The sequence below is a fragment of the Triticum aestivum genome, chromosome 2B, assembly GCF_018294505.1.
Source record: "Triticum aestivum cultivar Chinese Spring chromosome 2B, IWGSC CS RefSeq v2.1, whole genome shotgun sequence".
Classification (NCBI taxonomy): domain Eukaryota; kingdom Viridiplantae; phylum Streptophyta; class Magnoliopsida; order Poales; family Poaceae; genus Triticum; species Triticum aestivum.
In genome coordinates, this window is record NC_057798.1 from 20,324,508 (window position 1) to 20,344,909 (window position 20,402).

At 42.2% G+C, this 20,402-nt stretch overlaps 1 protein-coding gene and 1 pseudogene across 4 annotated transcripts; one reads left to right on the forward strand and one right to left on the reverse strand.

The window, feature by feature from the left end:
• The first annotated feature begins 137 nt into the window (after positions 1–137).
• LOC123043183 (actin-related protein 9) lies at positions 138–16,236 on the forward strand. Of its 4 annotated transcripts, XM_044465552.1 has the most exons (24): positions 138–393; positions 1,300–1,414; positions 1,523–1,612; positions 1,856–1,915; positions 2,266–2,423; positions 4,028–4,125; positions 4,440–4,549; positions 4,778–4,849; positions 5,648–5,750; positions 6,572–6,777; positions 7,831–7,951; positions 9,602–9,666; positions 11,355–11,444; positions 11,537–11,587; positions 12,544–12,675; positions 13,581–13,670; positions 13,944–14,014; positions 14,093–14,262; positions 14,333–14,376; positions 14,457–14,506; positions 14,831–14,876; positions 15,059–15,109; positions 15,239–15,385; positions 15,928–16,236. In XM_044465552.1, the coding sequence occupies exons 1-23, from the start codon at positions 326–328 to the stop codon at positions 15,380–15,382; spliced, it is 2,205 nt and encodes a 734-aa protein (XP_044321487.1). In that variant the 5' UTR covers positions 138–325; the 3' UTR covers positions 15,383–15,385; positions 15,928–16,236. The 4 variants fall into 4 exon arrangements, with proteins under 4 accessions (XP_044321487.1, XP_044321485.1, XP_044321486.1 ...); XM_044465550.1 differs by lacking the exons at positions 138–393; positions 1,300–1,414; positions 1,523–1,612; ... (1 more) ...; positions 2,266–2,423; positions 15,928–16,236 and adding exons at positions 3,698–3,925; positions 4,645–4,704; positions 15,471–15,880 and having other exon boundaries at positions 4,053–4,125; XM_044465551.1 differs by lacking the exons at positions 138–393; positions 1,300–1,414; positions 1,523–1,612; positions 1,856–1,915; positions 2,266–2,423 and adding exons at positions 3,700–3,925; positions 4,645–4,704 and having other exon boundaries at positions 4,053–4,125; positions 15,915–16,236.
• A 247-nt stretch (positions 16,237–16,483) lies between these two features.
• LOC123043184 (subtilisin-like protease SBT2.4) lies at positions 16,484–17,470 on the reverse strand (annotated as a pseudogene).
• Between the last annotated feature and the right edge of the window lie 2,932 nt (positions 17,471–20,402).

Genomic DNA, 20,402 nt, shown 5'->3' on the forward strand with positions numbered 1-20,402 from the left:
TACTCCACTAGTGTAGTGCGACCTCGCGGAACCCGTCCGGAAGGGAAGCCGCAGCGAGGCGTCGGCAAACGCGACGTGCCGCGTGCGCATCGCCGTCGCACCCCACACCCATCCATCCGTCCGTCGACGCAAAACAAGACAAAGACAAAACAAAACCATCCCGATCGGTCGACCGATCCCCTCCCACTCCTCTCCCCCCTCTCCCCGGGCGGCCCAGTCGTCGTCGCGACCGAGGACCAGACACCAGACGCGGGCGGGGAGCTCGAGGCGGAGGCACAGCAGCGGCGGCGGCGGCGGCGAGTCAGGGCAGGGCCAGCGAGCAGCGATGGGGTTCGTCTCCTTCGTCGGGAGGGTGCTCTTCGCCTCCGTCTTCCTCCTCTCCGCCTACCAAGAGTACGTCCCCTCTCCCCTCCCCATCCCCCTCTCGCCCCGCCAGATCTCGCCCCTGCCGCCTCCCGCGCGGGCCTCCGGCGGAGCTCCTGTCCGTCGCCGCATGCGCTTGGGAGAATCGAATCCAGGGTCTGTTCGCGCCGTGCCGAGATCCGGCCGGGCGGTGCATCCCGTCGCGGTAGATCTGGGCGGTGTAGGGTAGATGTCGACGACCCGCCGTGGTAAATCGTAGAGGCGGAGGCGCGCGGGGAGCGCGCATGTTGCCTGCTTGCTGATGAGGGCTCCGGATCAGGCACGCGGTCCATTTCATCTCGTGGATTGGCATAGTGGGTAGTGGCGCGCGGCTCCTGCGACTGTGACGACCCCATCTGGCCCAGATACTTGCCGAGTCAAGCGTCTCCCCGTGTGCACGGCATCCGGGCTCATCAATAACTAGCTAGCTGGCTTCACTCTGCTGGCGTTTTCGGTTCGATACCAAGGGCTACGGTGCATTTGGATGCCAAATTCTCCATGCTACTAGCACAACAAGTGCTGCTGCGTTGCTCCTTGTGTTAGCTGTTTTATACATTATTAATATATGCTTCTGAGCTGGCCGTACAGACACCAATGGCGCAAATCTAGCAAGCTATAGCTTCACCCTGCTGGCCTGCCTTTGTTGGGCGTTGGGCCGTTGGTTCTCATCTAAACTCATATTTACTGGTATATACCTGCAGAGTTGTTTCCATATCAAGGGCCATGTCAATTGTCATTGTTTGAATTTCATTTTTTATCTGGTAGTAGTAGTAGTAGTACAGGAAGTGCCGTGTTGCTTCTTATGATAGTACTGTTATGCTTCCGAGTTGGCTGTACAGGCCCAGTATCGCTTCCTAGACGCTAAATTTCTGGTTCGTTCTTCCAATGTACACGCAGGTTCAGTGAGTTTGGAACCGATGGAGGACCAGCAGCAAAGTCTCTCAAGCCCAAGTTCAACCTGTTTGTCAAGCAGGTGTCCGCCGGCATTGGGATGGCGGTGCCACACATCGATGTACGTGTATTTTCCGCTCGCTTGCCCCATTACACATCATTGTTTTTTGTTTGAGGATCCATTCACCTAGTTCCTAGTTTTAATGGCTTTTCTTCTGTTTGTTTGCAGATCAAGTCTGTTATTGCCTTCACCATGTTTCTTAAAGCCTTTGGTGGTCTCCTTTTCATCATCAGCAGCTCGTTCGGAGCGCTCGTCCTGGTGCGTACTCTTCTTCTGCATGGACTGTATCTAGAATTATCTTATGTTAAGGGGATATCAAGATGCATGCTGTTCTGGCTGCCATTAAATGTAGACTTGCAGCACCATGTCTTTTCAAACTAATAAAAAGGAAGTACCGTTGCCATGCCATTTAGGTAGTTTTAAAAGTTTTAGTGTGTCCATTTCACTCGCTGTAAAATGCCAAATCTGGCATTGTTGCTGCTTCAACGTTTGATCTTGTAGCATCTGTCAGTGGAATGCTTTAACACTCACCTTCCTGAAAGATTCCAAATGTGGTGTCAGGTTATCCTTATAGATTAACCACTTTGTAGGCTCATGTCTGTTGAGTTTGTGCAACTGATTTGCTGTAGTCCAAAGTTATGTTTATATTTATTGTTTGAATTGTTATCTATATGTGACAATGCAACAATTCTTTGGAACATCAGTCCATGATAACTGGGCATATCTGTTTATGCTTATATATAAAGAAACCAAATATATTCTGTCTTACTATACGGGACCAATTATATTTAACCCATGTTAAAATGATTGTGCATTTATTATGTTAGTTTTGCAGTTGCTCTTTCTCCCCTGATACTTTTCTTCACTTCTTTTTTGGAACATGGAAACACTGATGCGGCTCACTTGTGCAGCTTGTTTACCTGGCATTCATAACCCCTGTCGTGTACGACTTCTACAACTACGACATGGAGTCCCAGCAATTTGCCAAGCTCTTCACCATGTTTTCACAGGTTTGTTACACAAAATCTCGCCCAGCGAAAAGCTTCACCTTCTTTGAACAGTTCCATCAGTAGCCGTCATCAGGTGTTCTAACTCAGATTCCTCTCTCTCTCTGCTCAGAACCTGGCCCTATTCGGCGCGCTGCTCTTCTTCCTGGGGATGAAGAACTCCATCCCAAGGAGGCACTCCAAGAGAAGGGCCGCAAAGGCCAAGACAACCTGAAGCCAGCCAACCAAGCCAAGGGATCGTGGTAGGAGGGAAAGCTATCAATATGGAAACTCGTCGTGTTTTACGCATACTTTTGGAGCAGTACATGTCCCGCTTTTTGCCCATAGGATCCGTGAGCTGGGGACCTGCAGAATTCGATTCGATATGTAGGAGTTTTAAGCCGTCTTGCTCAGTTCTGTTTTCCGGTTTTATCGCGGTTCGTTTTATGCCTTGGCACGCTAGTCCTGTGTTTTGCTACAGAAGAAAACTGCTTGTCTCCATTCAGGATCAAAGGATACGTTCTTGACTGCCCTTGATTTCGATCGTGTCCTTTTCGATCCCTAAATGCAGAGATGTTTTTTTTTTGGGCGGGGGGAAATGAAGGGATGTTTTGTGTTTTAATAATTTCTTACTAGTCATAGTAAATAAACTTGATAAATAGATGTGTATTGATCATGGCAAATTTAGTGTTTTTTGTACGGGGTTGATCCATTCCATAGGATTTTGGTTTGCGTTTGGAGTTTGGGCAAATTTTTTGTGTGAATGACATGCACATCTCAATCCTACAGGATTTTGGTTTGTTTGATTGTATCATAGGAAAAGCAAAGGATCCTTTTAGAAAGGTTTGAGTGGATGCTAGAAATCCTATGAGAAATAGTACAAAGAAATTCTTAGGAGAAATTCCTATGGGATTCGATCATATGAATCAAACAACCAACATAGGAAAAGTTCCGAAAAATTCTAATCCTCCAAAATTCCTACGAAAAATCCCTTGAATCAATGGAGCCCTTAGTTTAGTTTGAGATCCCGGTCCCCAAAAGGCAATGACAAAACAAGATTTTCATTCTGAAGCCTAGTTTTGGAGTTGTGGACATGTTGTGCTCAAACTCATTTTATCGAAATGGATGTTGAATTAGAGATAATGGTTCAACGAACGGTAAAATACACAATAGTCGATTAGATAAGCCGGGCTATCATAATAGAAATGGGTACAAATGGATGTATCTAGACCTAAAATAGCCGAGACAAACAAATTTCTAGGACAAGTATTTCCGGACGGAGGGAGTACATTGTGCTATGGTTCCAAACAAATTCAAATAGCCGGGAAAATCGGGTCGAATTTGGATTCGAACCGAGTGTCCACCACCCCAACGCAACAGGAGAGCCAAGGAAAACCACGTTCGATAACGTGATCCGTTCGATGTGGATCGGACGGCCGGCGTTACCTACACGAACCCCCTAACCCGCGGCCGGGAAGCACACCCAATCCCCGCTCCGCCGCGAAGATCCCCCCGCCGTCAACTCCGGCGCCCCCTCCCGCCGCGGCCGCCGTTCGGGCCTCCAGCCGCCGCCGCCGACCAGATGGTGAGATCCGCCACCCCTTCCCCCCCTCTCCGGCTCGCGCGAATCCGGCGGGCCCGACGATTCGCGCCGCGAGCTAAACCCCTCCCGAGAAACCCTAGCGAGTCGCTGCTCACGCCTGTGCTCGCAGGATTACCTCAAGACGGTGGTGCCGTCGCAGCTCCTGGCCGAGCGCGGCTCCAACCTCGTCGTCATCAACCCAGGTGCGCCCCGCCCCGCTGCAGGGAATCCCCTCGCCCGTCTTCCAGATGCGCATTTTCCTTGGCCTGTTTGTTTGCTCCGTCGATTCACGCCTGCTGGAATCCAAATCGGGTGTAATGTAGTGTAGTTCGAGCTAATTTCGCCCAGCGAAACGCATAGTGTGAATTCAGAAGGTCGACTTTTGTGCGATGCGACCGTCGAGGTTCTACAACCGATGAATATGTGTGAAGCAGGATTGGTCTCTTCTTATACGGTTGTAATTTCTGCCTTGGGACATGGTCGTTGTCCCTGACCGAGGGCCCTTCCTTTTTTGCAGGCTCCATGAATGTGCGCATGGGGTTCGCTAGCCAGGACGTGCCGTTCAATATACCGCACTGCATAGCCCGGCACAAGAACGACGCGCCGAAGCTATCGGTGCGAGACCAGGTGATGCAGATGCTGGGGTGGTTCTCCCTTACTGTACCTGCATTGGATTGTCATTGATGTAATCTCCAGTGTATGACTGTCGTTTTGGTTTGCAGAGGCTCAACTGTCGTGCTGGGTCGACGCACAACGCAGAGCGGGAGAGGGCGTATGATATTGTAAAAATCTACTTCTCGCAGTTCCTTTGGATCATGTGAAGCGGCTCGAATTAATCAGGCCTGACTCTTGCAGATCGCTTCAATGCTCAAAATCCCATTCTTGGGTGAAGTGTCGCCTTCAGAGAACCAACCATTACCTCCTAAGGTACTGTGTACAGTCTATGTGATGAATACTTTGCATACCTGTTTTTGTGATGGTAGGATATATTACTTTTGCCACCCTGGTTAAGCTTTTTCCAGATTAATTGGGAAAAGTATCACCCCAGATGTAGGTTTTGTCTCCTTGAATTTGAATAGCAATGTCCAACTAGTTTAGAGCATGGGCAATTTATCTATCTTTTCTTACACATTGATTACTTATCAATAGTTATTCTTATGCTTCGTGAGGAGTTGTTTGGTCCGTCTTATCTGGTTGCACAGTGCTAAACTTGGGCATTTAAAGGAGAACTAACTACTTAGAGCAATTTGTCAACAAAACAGTGGCCATGTGCCACATCTCACTAAATTAGTTATATTTTTAGATTGTGAAAAATGTTTTGTCAGACCGAAATTATTTGACCTGCAGTACGCTGCATCATGATAATATTCTGATAATGATCCAGTTCACTACGGGATATACAGCAATTGGGAGGAAGGGAACTTCGGGACTTGTTTGCCCTATAGCTTAAGCTTATTTGATTGATAAGCTTGTGGCATTGAGGTTTACAAGCCGAGTTTACCTGGGATTCAGGGTTTAAATTATTATGAAGTTTGTTGTCCTTATAGTTTGTAAGTTCAACATACTACATTATGTGGTAAACCTAAGCTCTTGCGTTGGTCCTCCATCCAGGAATTTGACATGTGCAATATAGATGTATTATATGATTTTGCATCAATTTCCATTTGTTTAGATAGGTCAAATCATGGCCTCTGTTTGCTAATGGGGTCATATTGACCACTTCAGATGGGACGTCTTGATGGTCTTTCTTCACAGCAAAACAAAGATGATAGTATACTCACATGGACAGATGTGATGGACAAAAGCATCAAAACATCCACATCAATTGGTACTTACTGATCTTTTACTGAAGTACCTTTTTATTTCCCCCTTTTTCCACTTGGCAGTCTTCTGTTGTGAATAAAAGGTTACATTGTACTTATGTTTTGAAGACTTTTTTTTAAGGAAACTGTAATTTTTTTGGGTGTGACTTATGTGTAATACCTGTCCTCAGTTAGTGGTGGCCTGTGTCACTCCTGTGCATGGTTGTGATTGATTTTGTACCACATCAGATTTTTAATGCGTTTGGATTGCATATATACAAAAAAGGAACGAGTCTAGTAAGTCCACATTAACCTATTTTTGCTAATCACGGACAAAAGCCTAAGTGAGTTGTTATGTTTGTCTGTGCCTATGTGGTGTTGGTGCTTTAGTCTAGACCTTGAATGTTACATTATGACACAATGATGATTATTTTTTGTTTTGTGTGCTGGAGCTAGCTAGCTCTGAAGTTTAGAGGACTGAAATTCTTATGTTAGATTAGCTTTTGCTTTGGTATGAGATCCACATATTTTTTGTCTCGTCTCTTCTTACATATGGTATGTATCCATCAGAACGAGATCTCATCAATCACCATGTTTTGTCTAGCTGCTTTAGATTGTTCGATGGGGCATCACACTATTTTAATTTTTTAATGGAATAGTTGGAGTTCTATCGTGGATTATTTTCTCACTGCTTTCTCCTATAATCAGAGTCTTAGTTATGCTCAGTTCTTTGGGTTATTAAGTATTAACAGTAGATTCAAAGAGCAGTTCTGCACTGTAGTAAAGTAGCATATATTTCAGATCATTTTATAATATCAAAATATTGACAACCCCTCAAATTGGCCAGAAAGGTCAGTAAACAGTGACGTCGATGAAGATCCTTCACAAAGCACATCTGATGATGGTAACAAGCCCAACTCCGAAGAAAGCAAGTATAAGGAAATGTTATTTGGAGAGGATGCTTTGAAAATCCCTCCTTCTGCACCATACTGTTTGGGTCGCCCGATCAGGAGAGGCCATTTTAATATTTCTCAGAATTATTCATTACATCAGGTATGCCTCTAGATTCTGTATGATCCTTATCTTAAAAGAAGCAGTTAGTTATACTAGTAAATACCCCTCTTGGTATGTACTATTAAACTACTTTGCCATTTAAATGGGAAGTTCAGTTTGAGTTCATTGGCTGAGACTTTCCATTGTTACACTGTCAGTTCTATAAATATCTAGTAGGAGTGTCTTGTTTTGGCTCCACTGTAATCAGTATGGGGAATGATATTTCTTGCAGCACTGTTTATCAAGGGGTAAAAGGTTTTGAATCAAATTTGTGCCAGGATTTTGGTCAACCCAGTTGCAAATATTTACGGAAATTTATGGAGAACAGTAGGCGAAAGGTCTACTGAAGTGTACTGAAGAAGGCTTTAACCCAATCTCTTCCATCTGAAACAATTAGTAGGAACATGTTGAAATTCTGCCTATTTCTTTGCGCGCAAATGTTCCATCAGCCAATCCTAAACAGATCTTCATGAAAAAGCTCCCGCTGCGTCCTGCATAGACTAAAGGCACCATATTTACATGAAAGGGTTTACCTAATTTTGCGGCTACTTAACTGGAAAACATAAAATTGAGTAGTTTATTCTGCGGTAAGGCAGTTATTAAAGTCTTGTGGTCTAATATTTTAGAGTATCTATATTAGCTTAATGGAATTGAACCATGAAGTCCTTATGCTAACAACTGTGGAGCTTGGGTTCAAAGCTAAGAACTAAAATTGTTCCATATTACCTGTTATTCTCTGCCTTTATGATTTATTTTATTTCACTGCATTTATTTGCTGCCAGTGACGAACCGTAAAGAAAGACTAAGAATTAGGTCATGAGTTGAAACCCTGGCCTACATATTAGAAAATTTACATTAAAAACACAGCTGGATTATTTTTTCTTCGTTGAAATTGATGGTATCTGGTGCAGAGCGTGTTGGGAAAGAGACGATGCACATGATAACCCTGTGTTTCTAACTGGTTACAAAACCTATGTGCGTCCATATTATTTTTCCTTATATATAACATCAGAATGGTTGATGATTTGGAAAAACAAATATTGGCCGTTGCAGGTTTTAGAAGATTTGCGCACTATTTGGAACTGGATGCTGACGGAGAAGTTGCATATCAACCCAAAGGACAGACATCTATATTCTGCAATTCTTGTTCTTGGGGAAACATTTGACAACCGAGGTATTTCTCTTTTCATGTAATACTACCTGTGATATGTAGATGTATGTCATGTAGTGCTGCTCATATGCGCCGCCGCAAGGATGAGTGTCCTTTAGTGCTGGTGACATGATCCTCAGGTGGAGCAGGATATCCTTAGTAATAATTAGGTAGTTAGTTTTTAAGTTTGTTTGCTTGCCTTATCCTTGAAATTTGCTCAAGCTTTCCTCATCTCTGAAACCTATATATAAGGGAGGCTGCCATTGTAATCTCAGAAATCATCATATTGAAGGACATTAGTTCAATCCCAAGGCTGTCCGATTGTCATCTTGGCAACTCCGAAGTCAAAAGCTGTACTCCCTTGTCCACAACTGTAACCTAAGAAACTGAGGCACGGTGCTGTAGAACGGCTGTAGCAGCAGCATACTCTTCACATGCCCCCTGCTGGAGCAGTATTAGTTGAGAAGATGAAGTAAAAGTAATTAGTCTCCTTGTTAGTTGTGAAGAGATATATTCCATGCATTAGGGCATGTACACAGCCGTAGCTGACTTTTCACTCACAGGCGTTATCGCTGATGTGGAGGAAGAGTGGAAAGTTATCTCTTCACGGAAACTCAGGCTCTATAGGCGAAAACCCTGACTCTAAAGAGGCGAAAGCCGAAGAGTCGAATACCACTGAACGTTTTGTCCCTTAGTATTGACTCTTCGTGTAAAGGGCTTAAGAGATAACACATTGCATAAGATGTCTTTGGTGTTGACTTGAGATGACCTGGAAAGGTTGAAGAGTCAGCAGCTGCTCTACCTTTGTATATGCCCTTAGAGATTAGTTTGGTTAGAGATAGAGATCCATTAATTAGGTTTTAGATCATGTTTGTGAGCCCGAGAAAAGGCATATCATGCAGGCAGAGATCAGTTAAAAATTTGGTTTCAAATCAAGTTGGCACCCTAGTAAAGGCATATCATGCATTCACTATTCATTATTAATCAAGCATTGAAGAATTAAATCTCCCATCTAAAGTTCATCATCCCAATATATTGTCTCTTTCTTAAGTCCCTCTCCTTCATCCATGTCATCTGGCCACCTTCTGCATGGTAGTTTACACTGATGTGGAACAAAGATCGCCTCGTTTTGCTTTACCTGTCAATTTGGACATCAATACAGTAGTTATCCCACATGTACAACAGCAATGAATACCTTTCACTATTATTTTCCCTAAATTACATGGCACTAAACAATAGTCGCAGGAAAACGTAAATGCAGAAATACCTTGTGTATGTGAAGATCAAGATTTCCAGCATTTGACTAGTTGTCAATGCCATGTTCTCTGCCAATACCGATGTTTATGTGTAATTCCTTTTTTCTGAACTTTTTAACAACTCAAATCTGTTCATTCGACATGAATTTCACATGCTGGGCAGAACACACTTTCTTAGCAACGAGAGAAATCTACACCATTAGTTCTTCAATAGATTCTTTCATGAAATCCATGATCCATTACTCTGTTAGTGTAATAGCCTTCAATTGATGATTCATATAGGAAATCTTGAGTACATACTGTTTGCTTTATCTTTTTTCAACACCTACAGTTCCAGTGCGAAGTGCATGTTCTACTGCATAAGGAATATTTTCTATTTTTTTAATTGTGATTTTTTAAATATATATCCATCAATCAGAAATGAAAGAGATGCTGTCCATTGTACTTTGCGATTTGGGGTTTAGCACGGCAGTGGTACATCAGGTTCGTCCCCTATCGTCCATTTAGCATTTACTTTCTATTGCGTTTTGAATGCAAGATTTGTTTCTCCATTTGCAATTGCTAAGCAAAGTAATTGGACCGTTCATCCCAAAATGGAACATCTTTCGATAATTTATGTAAGTTTACTCCATGGATGCTGGGATAATTTCCTCAATTCTGCGACTACTACGCTAACCACTTTAAAGTTGTATGTACCGAGTGGAGTGCGATCTGGCATAGTGCATGATGTGGTCGCCTTTCCGAAATTGCCGTGATGAAGTAATTTTTCTCATGGGTTGATGTCTATATTCTTTTTCTTTTTACATAACTACATAATGCTGGCAAGGGGGAGTCCGATTGTCAACACCACTTGCGCTGAAGCAAAACTACTCATTGCAAAAGATCAAAAAATTTCTGTATATATATATATATAAAGTGTGTTCTGCCCAGCGTGAGTGTAGAATAGCTTATTCTACACCCCAGTAACGGTACATACAAAATATAGTAACACACTATGCAACATATAGTAATTTTCGTAAAAATGTACTAAATTACAAACTTGGGTAGTAAAAAAATATTTTCTGGATTACTACATTTTATAGACCGTTTTACTAGATTTCGTATATAGCATTACTAGGGGGTGTAGAATAAGCTATTCCACACTCACGCTTAGAATAGCGTTACCCTATATATGTGTATAGGACTACTTTTCTGTACTCCTGGGAGTATGTACTCCCATATTCAATATACCTCATATACGCATTGATTATACCTCTTTATCATTCTCAATATACTTCATTAAATATTCTAAGATATCCCAATATGAATTTTGTGAAAAAATATCATTTGTGACGTACTTTTTATAATATACCTTTTTCACGTATGAACAAATCAGTATATACGTAAACCTTTAAAAATATGAAGACTCACATTATTTTTTTCATGAAACTCACTTTGAGGTATTTAGTAATCATTAATTAAATATATTAAAAATAAAAAAGAGGTATAAAAGATTCATCTATGTGCTATATGAGGAGTGGGAGTACGTACACCCAGGAGTACACAAACGAAAGGGAGCTGTACCTTTATTAGTCAATACCACCGTTTCTTTTCATAAGGCGTATTTTCATCTAGAATGGGGATTATGGAGGGCATGCAGCCAAGATAAGAGTAGAGAGAAATTGCCATGCTGCAGCTTGACACTGCTTGCCTGGTGCCAACTATTCTGGATTAACACCAGTCCATATTTTGTTAGCAGCTTGGTACCTTAAATCAGGTACTCATGAAACCTTTCATGCTATTGGGTCAATATTAATATTTTGCACCTAAAGGCTGGATTTTAACTTTCATGTTTTAAATCTGGTGTGCTGTACACTTGGAGTTAGCCCATTTCTGGAGTTGTTTTCGTGCTAGTTGCCTGTTTCTAATTTTAGCTTATCTCTACTAATATACTATAGTACTATGGCAGTTAAGTTTAATGTAATATTATTAATGAGAAACTAGAACTTGATACCTTCATTTTGGGTAATATTATCCACTTTCCAGACTATACGCTTTTCTTTTGTCTAGAATACCTTTCCAGACTAGACTTGTAGAGACATAACCAAGCTCTTATATTTGATGATTCACAAATTGAAACATGAAGAAAATTGAGCCTCCTTATTTACTCTGCTTATGTTAATACTTAATAGGAAGCTCTAGCTGCGGCATTTGGGAATGGTTTGTCGACAGCTTGTGTGGTCAACATTGGTGCTCAAGTTACACAAGTAGTTTGTGTTGAGGTAATAACCATAGTACTTCTATATTTCTTTCAAACCACCAAGAAATTTTGATATCATCATATTAATGTATGATCTGCCTTGAGTGTTTGCAGGATGGAGTAGCTTTGCCTCACACAGCTTTGGCGCTTCCATATGGTGGAGATGTATGTTCTCAACTGTTCTCTTTAACGTAGACAAGATATTTCCGTTACTTGAGCAATCTGTTGTTCATGGTCATTATATCTGTATAGTTTGGTTACATGGTACAAATCTGTGATTCTATTTTTTTCAAGTTATTATCTACTATCATGCACCCAGTCCCTTTTTTCTGCCAGAAAAACGGATCTTTGTTAGTTTCGTCTCATGTGACTTGTGTACGACTTTGTGTCATGCCACTTTTTTCCCAATCGGAAGATATGCATATTTTAGCTCTTTCATCCTGTTTTTAGTATAATATCATCTTACAAATACGAGCAACAATCTATTCCTTCTGAGTAGTTTCTCAGTTGAGATTTGGCTGTACTTTGGTTTCGAAAAATTATGCCACTGTCATTGCAAAGAGCAACATCTAGCAATATGCCATTGCAAAGGCATGGAAAGTATCATGACAACCAGAGCTCATTGGCAGTGGCACTTGGCACAAGTCGTTTATGGGGGGGTTTGAATCCTTATGTGACAATGAGAGGGAGGGAAGGCCCGAAGAGTATATGAGTGTGGGTTCGTGTCAGGGGTAGATTTGGCTGTAAAATGAAAATTGGCTGAAACATTACATTGACAGTATTTCCGATGATTTTTGGGCCTTTCTGATGACACTGATTTGCCAAAGGCAAGGACAACTTCAATGGAATATTTCTGTAAATATCAGTCATTGTGATGTCACCTTAGTTATAACATGATTGTTGGATGGTATTATTGTCAGTTATCAAGTGCTCTTTTTTTACGGAGGATCTCCCTTGAGGCTACATGCTAGATAGTCTGATGATCATATTCCCACTTTACTTTGTATAACTGCATGACTTGTTTTTATGGCTTTTGAACGTCAATTGCTTGTGCTCTATATTATTATTTTCATTATGTTTCCTTTTGTTACATCCTCTGCCATTTTTCTTTTCTTTTGTAGGACATATCCAGATGCCTACTTTGGGTTCAACAACGTCATCGCACATGGCCAAACTTTAAAACCGATCCCATGAAGAAGCCTATAGATATGCTAATGCTCAACAAGATAAAAGAGGGATATAGCCAGATAAGGGTAAGTGGCTTATTCTAACTCCTAAGCTTTACTAAATCTTGAAAGCTCGTATCTGTAAAGGATTTAATTGTTGGACAGTCTGCTTGTGTTTCAGTTTGAATATTTTCCTGTTGGAAAGAAAGACTTGTTGTCCGCGCAAAGTTCATTATAGTATTGTTGTATATTGATTAATATTAATTTCACCTGAAACTGTATATAAAGAGGATAAACCACAATAATATATGCATCTGCCTTCGCACAATTCATATATACAGATTTTCTCCAGTGCATGGGACTAGAGCAGTCCTAGAATCAATGCATTCATAACCTGAAACCTTTTCTCTAAATCTCTCCTTGTGTGAGCTCTGTCCTATCTCATCAAAGCATAGTAAATTAGTAGCCGACCTTGTGGAAACATTCATACATGGGACATAGGAAGATGAATAATCTAATGCGCTGATGACATAGGGCATATCTCCTGTCTCTATTGTATGTGTAACAGTGTAAGTTACTGAATCCTCTAGGAAGACAAAGAGATCTGGTTTGGAGCTATCCTATTTGCCTAAGTGCTGCTCGTAGTGCATTTGTTTTTGGTGTTGCTACGCTTACATTTTCAGATCCTTAACTTGTTGTCCTCTTAGTCATGAAATACAATCATCTATCAACACAGACATGAATTCGTTGTAAACTTGAACTTCATATATTGACATATTATATATTAACAAGGTTTGTGTGCAAATTGTTGAACAAAATGGACAAAACTAGTATATGTAGAAACCAGAAAGAACTGCAGTCTTTCAGTGGATGCTTGAACCCATAACACCCAACCTCCTCCTCTGAACTTTGATTTTCTTAATTCTTAAACTGAAATGATATTCTATTCTTAATGCTTCCCTTGAACTTATTCTAGTATTTGTTTTCCACAGAGCGGAAGTTATGATGCTGTTTCTGTTGTTCATTCATATGAGCATGAAAAGTCTGTTGGGCATCAGAAGACAAGGCTGTCAGCTCTCAGTGTAATTTTTTTAAACCACTTATTCTCTTCTCCTTTTGTCTGTTTTTTTGCTGAGGGTTTGTTTTGAAAAAGTGCACAATGTTTTTGTATTTATTTCTTCTTAGCAAAAAGAAAGCCATGCAGGCACTCTCGCTCCCTCCTTCGCTCCTTCACTCTCTATTTGTGAAATCTGTGGTGATGGTTGAGTTGTAGTTGGAGAGTAATTATATTTATACTTAAAGTGTTTCCTACTAGATCATATATCTACAAATTCGAATTTGTTGTGATAAAATAGGTTCCTCCTATGGGGCTTCTTTATCCCCGGCTTCTCATTCCAGAAGAGTTCCCTCCACCTCCCCGACCTTGGTGAGACTTTGTTCTCTACTTTGGTGATTGTGCCCTTTGATACGATGATTTCTTCAGACAAGATGTGTATGTTTGCAGGTTCCACGATTGTGATGACATGCTGGAAGATACTTGGCAAACAAACGACGGTCTTTCTGGAAATGGTGGGCTTGGTGCATGGGACAGTTATCAAATGCTTCCCACTAGAGTAAAGAAGTTTGATAATATCGGCCTCGTAGAAGCCATTGTCAGCAGTGTTCTTTCAACAGGTAGTCTCTTTCTTACTACTGTATCTCGCTTCCCTGAGAGAGAATCTTTTCTAACAACTTCCTACAACAGGACGTGTTGACCTCCAAAGGAAGCTATTCTGTAGTATTCAGCTGGTAAAGTATCAGTCTCGTTTTTCATATCAGTATTACTCTATTACGCAAGAAGCAATAGCTGATAGGAATGATCTTTGCAGGTTGGTGGCGCAGCTTCAACGACAGGTCTTGCACCAGTTCTCGAACAAAGGTTGATTGTTACCTTCTGGCAATATTTAACGGAAGACTACTGGAATACTTGCGCTAACGAATAGAAATATTCCACCCTATGTAGCTACATGTTTGCCAAGCAACTGTTCTGAACCTTTTTATGTTTACTATTTATTATTAACAAGTGTTTGTTGAAAGAATTTTTGTAAAAATGAATAGCACAGAGCTGCTACAATAAAAATTGCTGATGTGGCCCCTGTGTTTTCTCGGGAGAAAATACTAATGAAACTTGACTTTTTTTTAACATAATATCTTGGAAATCAACAATAAATTTATTGATCAATTTTGTTTTCTTTTTTATCAGGGTTCTTAATACTATTCCATCGAATCAACCCGTTGAGAAAGTTGAGGTATGTCTTCTTGCAAGGATATGCATCTGTATCTTTTTCATAAATTAGAATGCACACTCCATTTCTTGAAATTAACATACCTGGATTGATTGTGTGAGGTTTATATCTCAGTTTTACATTATACCGTAATTTAGACTCGTGATTTATTGGTCTTGGCTTAACCTCTCATTTTAAATTCATAGGTATTACAGTCAAGGAGGAATCCATTGTTTATCCCATGGAAAGGTGGAGTGGTAAGTAGTATCTATTTTGAATTTGGCTATCATCTGTTGAAGGTGGTGTGTCTTGCTCATTCCTTTATATCTGTGCTGTCTTGTGCTCCAATGTTTCGGGTCCCTAAATCCTACTTTACGCTCGGGCAGATTTTGGGCGTCCTTGATACTACCCGGGATGCTTGGATCCATAGAGAAGATTGGATTAAAAATGGCATTCATGTCGGGAGTGGCAGAAAATATAAGGATTCCTATTTCCTTCAGTCGCAACTGATGTGTTACTACAATTCATAACAGGTACTCCTATTGCCTGCTCAGTTTCTCCAAATTGTATGAATTGTTGCATCTTGATATAGTATCAGTGTGTTAATATGGATGTCAGGATATGTATATTGGATGGTCTGGCCTATTTTCTGTAAGATAAGAAGCTATTGTATAATTGAAGGCCCGGTCCTAAGAGTCTGAATATCAAATGAGCGTTGAGATACAGGATATGAATTGATCTGTTTTTTCTTTTCAAAAAATTGAAGCTTTTAGTTGAAATGGTTACTGCCAACTCATAAGATGCAGAGTTTCCTTTTTTCCTTTTGTCCTGATCTTTGTTATGGTAACAAAGGTGTCTTTGTTATGGTAACAAGCTATCTAAGATGTGGCATTGCCTGATGAGTCTGAGTCTCAAATTAGTGTTGAAACACGAGATATGAACTCGTATGCTTTTTGTTCAGCAACTCGAGGCCTTTAGCTGAAATGGTTGCTGCCATACTGTGCAAGCTATCTACTGCCAAATCATAATCATGAGATGCAGAATTTGCATTTTATTTTTTAGGTGGTCTGTGTAGGTGTCAACTATATCTTGTGCTGCAAATGCCGGTGTAATCTCGGATACTTGGGCAAGGCGGAACTTCATCCTTGGCGAGGTTGTCAAGGGACATGGAAAAGAGATTTAGATGATGAAGGCCCGTCCTCTTTCTATCCTTTTCATTCAGAACTAGAAATGGCTAGTAAAAATACATGGAGAAGAGATTTAGAGATTTATGGTGCCATGTGTATATTCTCCGTTTTCAGGATGATGTACTACCTGTAACTTGTAAATTAGTAAAATATACTCCCTCCGTTCCAAAATATAAGTCTTTGTAGAGATTTCACTATAGACCACATACGAATGTATGTAGATGCATTTTAGAGTGTAGATTCACTCATTTTGGTTCGTAGTTCATAGTGGAATCTCTATAAAGACTTATATTTTGGAACGGAGGGAGTACAAAGCCTCTAGATGCTGTTCCTGATTATCTAACAGTAGTAATGACTTTTCAGCCAGGTTAATTATTTGTTCTGAAAAGGTAAATAGGTGTACCAGTTTAATTAAGCATCAGCCATTTCCATTTGTACACTTGATCATGTGGTTGAAAGCGCTCGGACTGCCAGAGGCAGCCTGACCAGGTGATGTAGGCTGTGCCAGTAAGGACAATCTCTCCGAAGCTGAAAGCCCCTGACGCCCTGCTCACATTCATCTCAATCACAAGCTCCTGTGTCTCTCCGGGAGCAATGTCGAACCACCCCGACGACAGCTACTCCGTCCGGTGGTAGGGCAGCGCAGAGGTATCTCTCGGCATTGCTGGCCACATTCCTCACCCTACGCCGGACCGTCAGAGAACCTTGTAGCGCAGAGACAGTGATGGACGGCAGGTTGAGGTCCGCCAGAGAATCTAGCGGCGACTGGCATGCCGCTCCGGTGGCTCCTGAGACGTCGTCGGGCCGAGCTGCGGCAACGAGCAGAGGAAGCTGATGTAGTCATCAAACCCGGACTCGAGAACGAGCCCGGGGTCCATTGCGCCGGCAGGGTTGATGAACCCTGCGCCGCAATCGAACGGCGTTGCCGGCTGTGACATGCCAAGTTGGAAGCCCTCCGCCATGATGGGTCTCCCGCCGTTGTCATGCCTCAGTGCGGTGGTCGACAGGGCGGAGGCGATGGTCGACGGCCCCCACGATGGGTGCCGCTGCTTGATGAGCGCCGTGACGCCACCGACGTGCGGTGCCGCCATGCTGCTGCCGGATATCATCGCGAAATGGTCGCCGGCGAGCATGGGCTCGTTGGCGCTCAGCGCGCTCCAGGCCGCCCATATCTGGTTGCCGGGCGCGAGCACGTCTGGCTTGAGCACGTCCGCGGGCGTGGACGACCACGTCCGGCCCCCACGACGAGTATCGTGCCACAGCCGGCGCCGCGTCCACGAACGCTGCGGCTCTCCCTTCGGTGATCGCCGCCATGGCTAGGCCCTAGAACGTTGTTCGCTCTTTGTAGTAGGACCACACCACCTGGCCGTCGGCGACGCGGGGGACCATGATGCCGGGGACGGAGAAGGGGATGGGCTGCATGGCAAAGTCACCGTATCAAGGATGGGCCGCCGGCGGCCTGAGCCACGAACACGCCGGCCCTCCTCGCGAACAGGAGAGCCACGTCGAGCATGCCGAGGAAGGTGACCTTGGTCGGTGGGCGCGCGTCTGGCCCGATGGACAACACCAGCACGTCCACCTCATCTTGCACTGCCTATGAATTCAAGAGCAAAAATATCATTTCTTTTGAAAAAATCGTACATGTTCCTACTTCTTCGTTTGATTATTACAAGAAAAATGTGCATATCTTTACTTGATCAATGGCAGAAATGAGATCGGCGGTAGTCCCCCCCTGCCGCGTACATTGCCTTGTACACGGCTAATCTGAGTATATCGTAGCGAAAACAAAATGTGGTTATTCCAAATTGTTTTGGTAAATTGCTACATTGTAGTGGTGAATAAAATTCAAGTTGCACTTGATATTTATGTAGATTACAGTTCTGATTTTGACTATATGTCATTGTATTAATAATCCAGACCACTTATGTCATTGTATTAATCTCGAGAAATCATGAATGCAAGTTTAATCAAGATGAAGGATCAAAACATAACATCGGAGTAGTTTTTCTTGCACACAATTTTTTCCATACCACCAACATTTAGCACAGTTCCATAACATCGGAGTAAAAGGCAAGACTCTAAAAGCCAGTGCCGCCTATTGCTATTGGACAATGCTCCATGGGGGGCAGGGCTATCTGGCGGGCGCCCATCAATCAATTCGACGGTACAATGGCATAAGTGCAAGGTAAATTACTTGATGCTGCCTCAATTCCAATCATCATGTCAAGTTTCATTTTGACACTTTCAGAAAATGCAGCACCCGCTTTCAGAAAATTCTTGCCATAGCTTTTAGAATTTGAACTTCCGTGATTGTCAAAACTTTCGGAGTTACATTCTCTTTTTGAAAGTTTTAAGTTATGGAATTTCGATATCCATATATTTTGAACTTCCAGAATTTTGAGACTTCACAAAAGAGAAAGAAGAGCTAAAAAGAACAAGGCGGACATTTGGTCTTTTGGGTGCATGAAAACCTTCAAGGACGTGCCTAGGGAGTGCCGCTGCGCTCGTTCGTCGTTGGGAGCGCACTCCCATATATAGTAAGTATATGTACTTGTTCAGCTGTATATACTAAAAAAAGGAACCTGTTTTGCCACACCCCGTAGCGCACATGCCTATTGATGGAATCAACCTAGATATTCTCCGCACGTTCATTTATTTGGGGTTCAAAAGTCTTAAAAGCCATATCTTTTGATTCAGACATCGAATTCCAGTTCCGTTTTCACCGTTAGGTTTGTCACGACAAGTTCTTCAAAACAACATCCCATATGAGTAGGTTTCGACAAAAAAAATTTAGAGCAACTTTGGATGCTACACAGACAACTTTAGTGCTATAAGAAAGCAACTTCTTTTTATTTCCTAGTATGACAACCTGTCAGTGAGGAGTCTTTTAAAGTTTCTTACCATGACTACCAATAGACTAGATTCAGCTCTAAGTATACTATAGGGAGGCAAACTCATTATTTTTGTCCTAGTAGGACCGTCTATTAGGTTGGTTTGTGTCAAGCCGAGAAACACATACGAAAGATGAGGCAACTTTAGTGCTAAATGCAAGCAACTTTACTGGACTATGTGTACATGTGAATTTTGGTAACATTATCATAACTTGCCTATCATGGCTGCTCAATTGCCTATGGTTGATGCACAGTTCCTATAAATACCATGCAATTGCCTACCATTGATGCCCAGTTGCCTGCTATTGGTAATTAGTTGCCTATCATTGCTGCTCAGTTGCCTATAAATACTATAAATTGCCTACTATTGATGCACATTTGCCTACCATTGCTAATCAGTTGCCTAACTTTTCAAATTAGTTGCCTACAAATATTGTGACGTTGTTTATCATTGTTTTTCTAGGTTGCCTACAAACACTGTGAAGTTGCCTAGCCGTGATGCGTAGTTGCCTGCCATTACTGTTTCAGTTGCCTACAATACATTGAAAAGTTGTCCATAAATGTTGCTAAGTTGCATATTGATGAAACTAAGTTGCTAACCATACCAAAAAGTATTTTATGCAACTAAGGATGATGTTAAGCTACTCGCTAGTCATGGCAGGCAACTTAGGATAAATGTTAGCCTACCTTGAAACTAAGTTGCCTACAATACTATCAACTTTGAGGCGAAACTAAACTAGTTATGATAGGAAACTTAGAGGTGAAGCTAGTTAAGTTGGTAGTCATGATAGGTAATTTCGAAGGAATTTTCGTTGATACACAGTCATCCTACAGACTTACAGTAAGTTGCTTTCCTATAGCACTAAAGTTGCTTTCGTTTTATCCAAAATTGCTCATAAAAAAGTTAGTCAAAACATACTCATACGGGATCTAGTTTGAAAGAGCTCGGCATGGAAAACCTAGCCGTGAAAACAAATCTTAATTTCGATGATCGGTTCAAAAGTTATAGCTTTTTGAAATTTTGAAAACACAAATTAAATGCATAGGATGGGTGGGCGCATGGACCAACTGCTTTTCCTGTGCGTTAATTCTTTTATATGGATTGTTAGGGACCACGTCCGGAGAGAGAGGCGGGACACATGCGCATGTATTCTTGTCGTATAGTGTGTGTGCCAGCCACAACGAAATCGTGTAGCTGCACGATCTAGAATTCAGGAACCTTCAAATCAGGGCTAAACTATCCGACTGAACAGTGAACACTGATTGAACACCACCGCACATGCACATACCTATCATGGCCGTCGGCGTCGAATGGCGACATGTCGCGGGAGGCGTCAAGCGGGAGCACGGCCGCGGCGCCGACGGCGAAGTACCTCGCCGTGGCGATCTTTCCGTTGCACGAGCTCGGCGGGAACCTCGGCCCGGCGCTGCAGATGCCTGTGCACCTTTTTGTGTGTGTTCTGCCACATCAT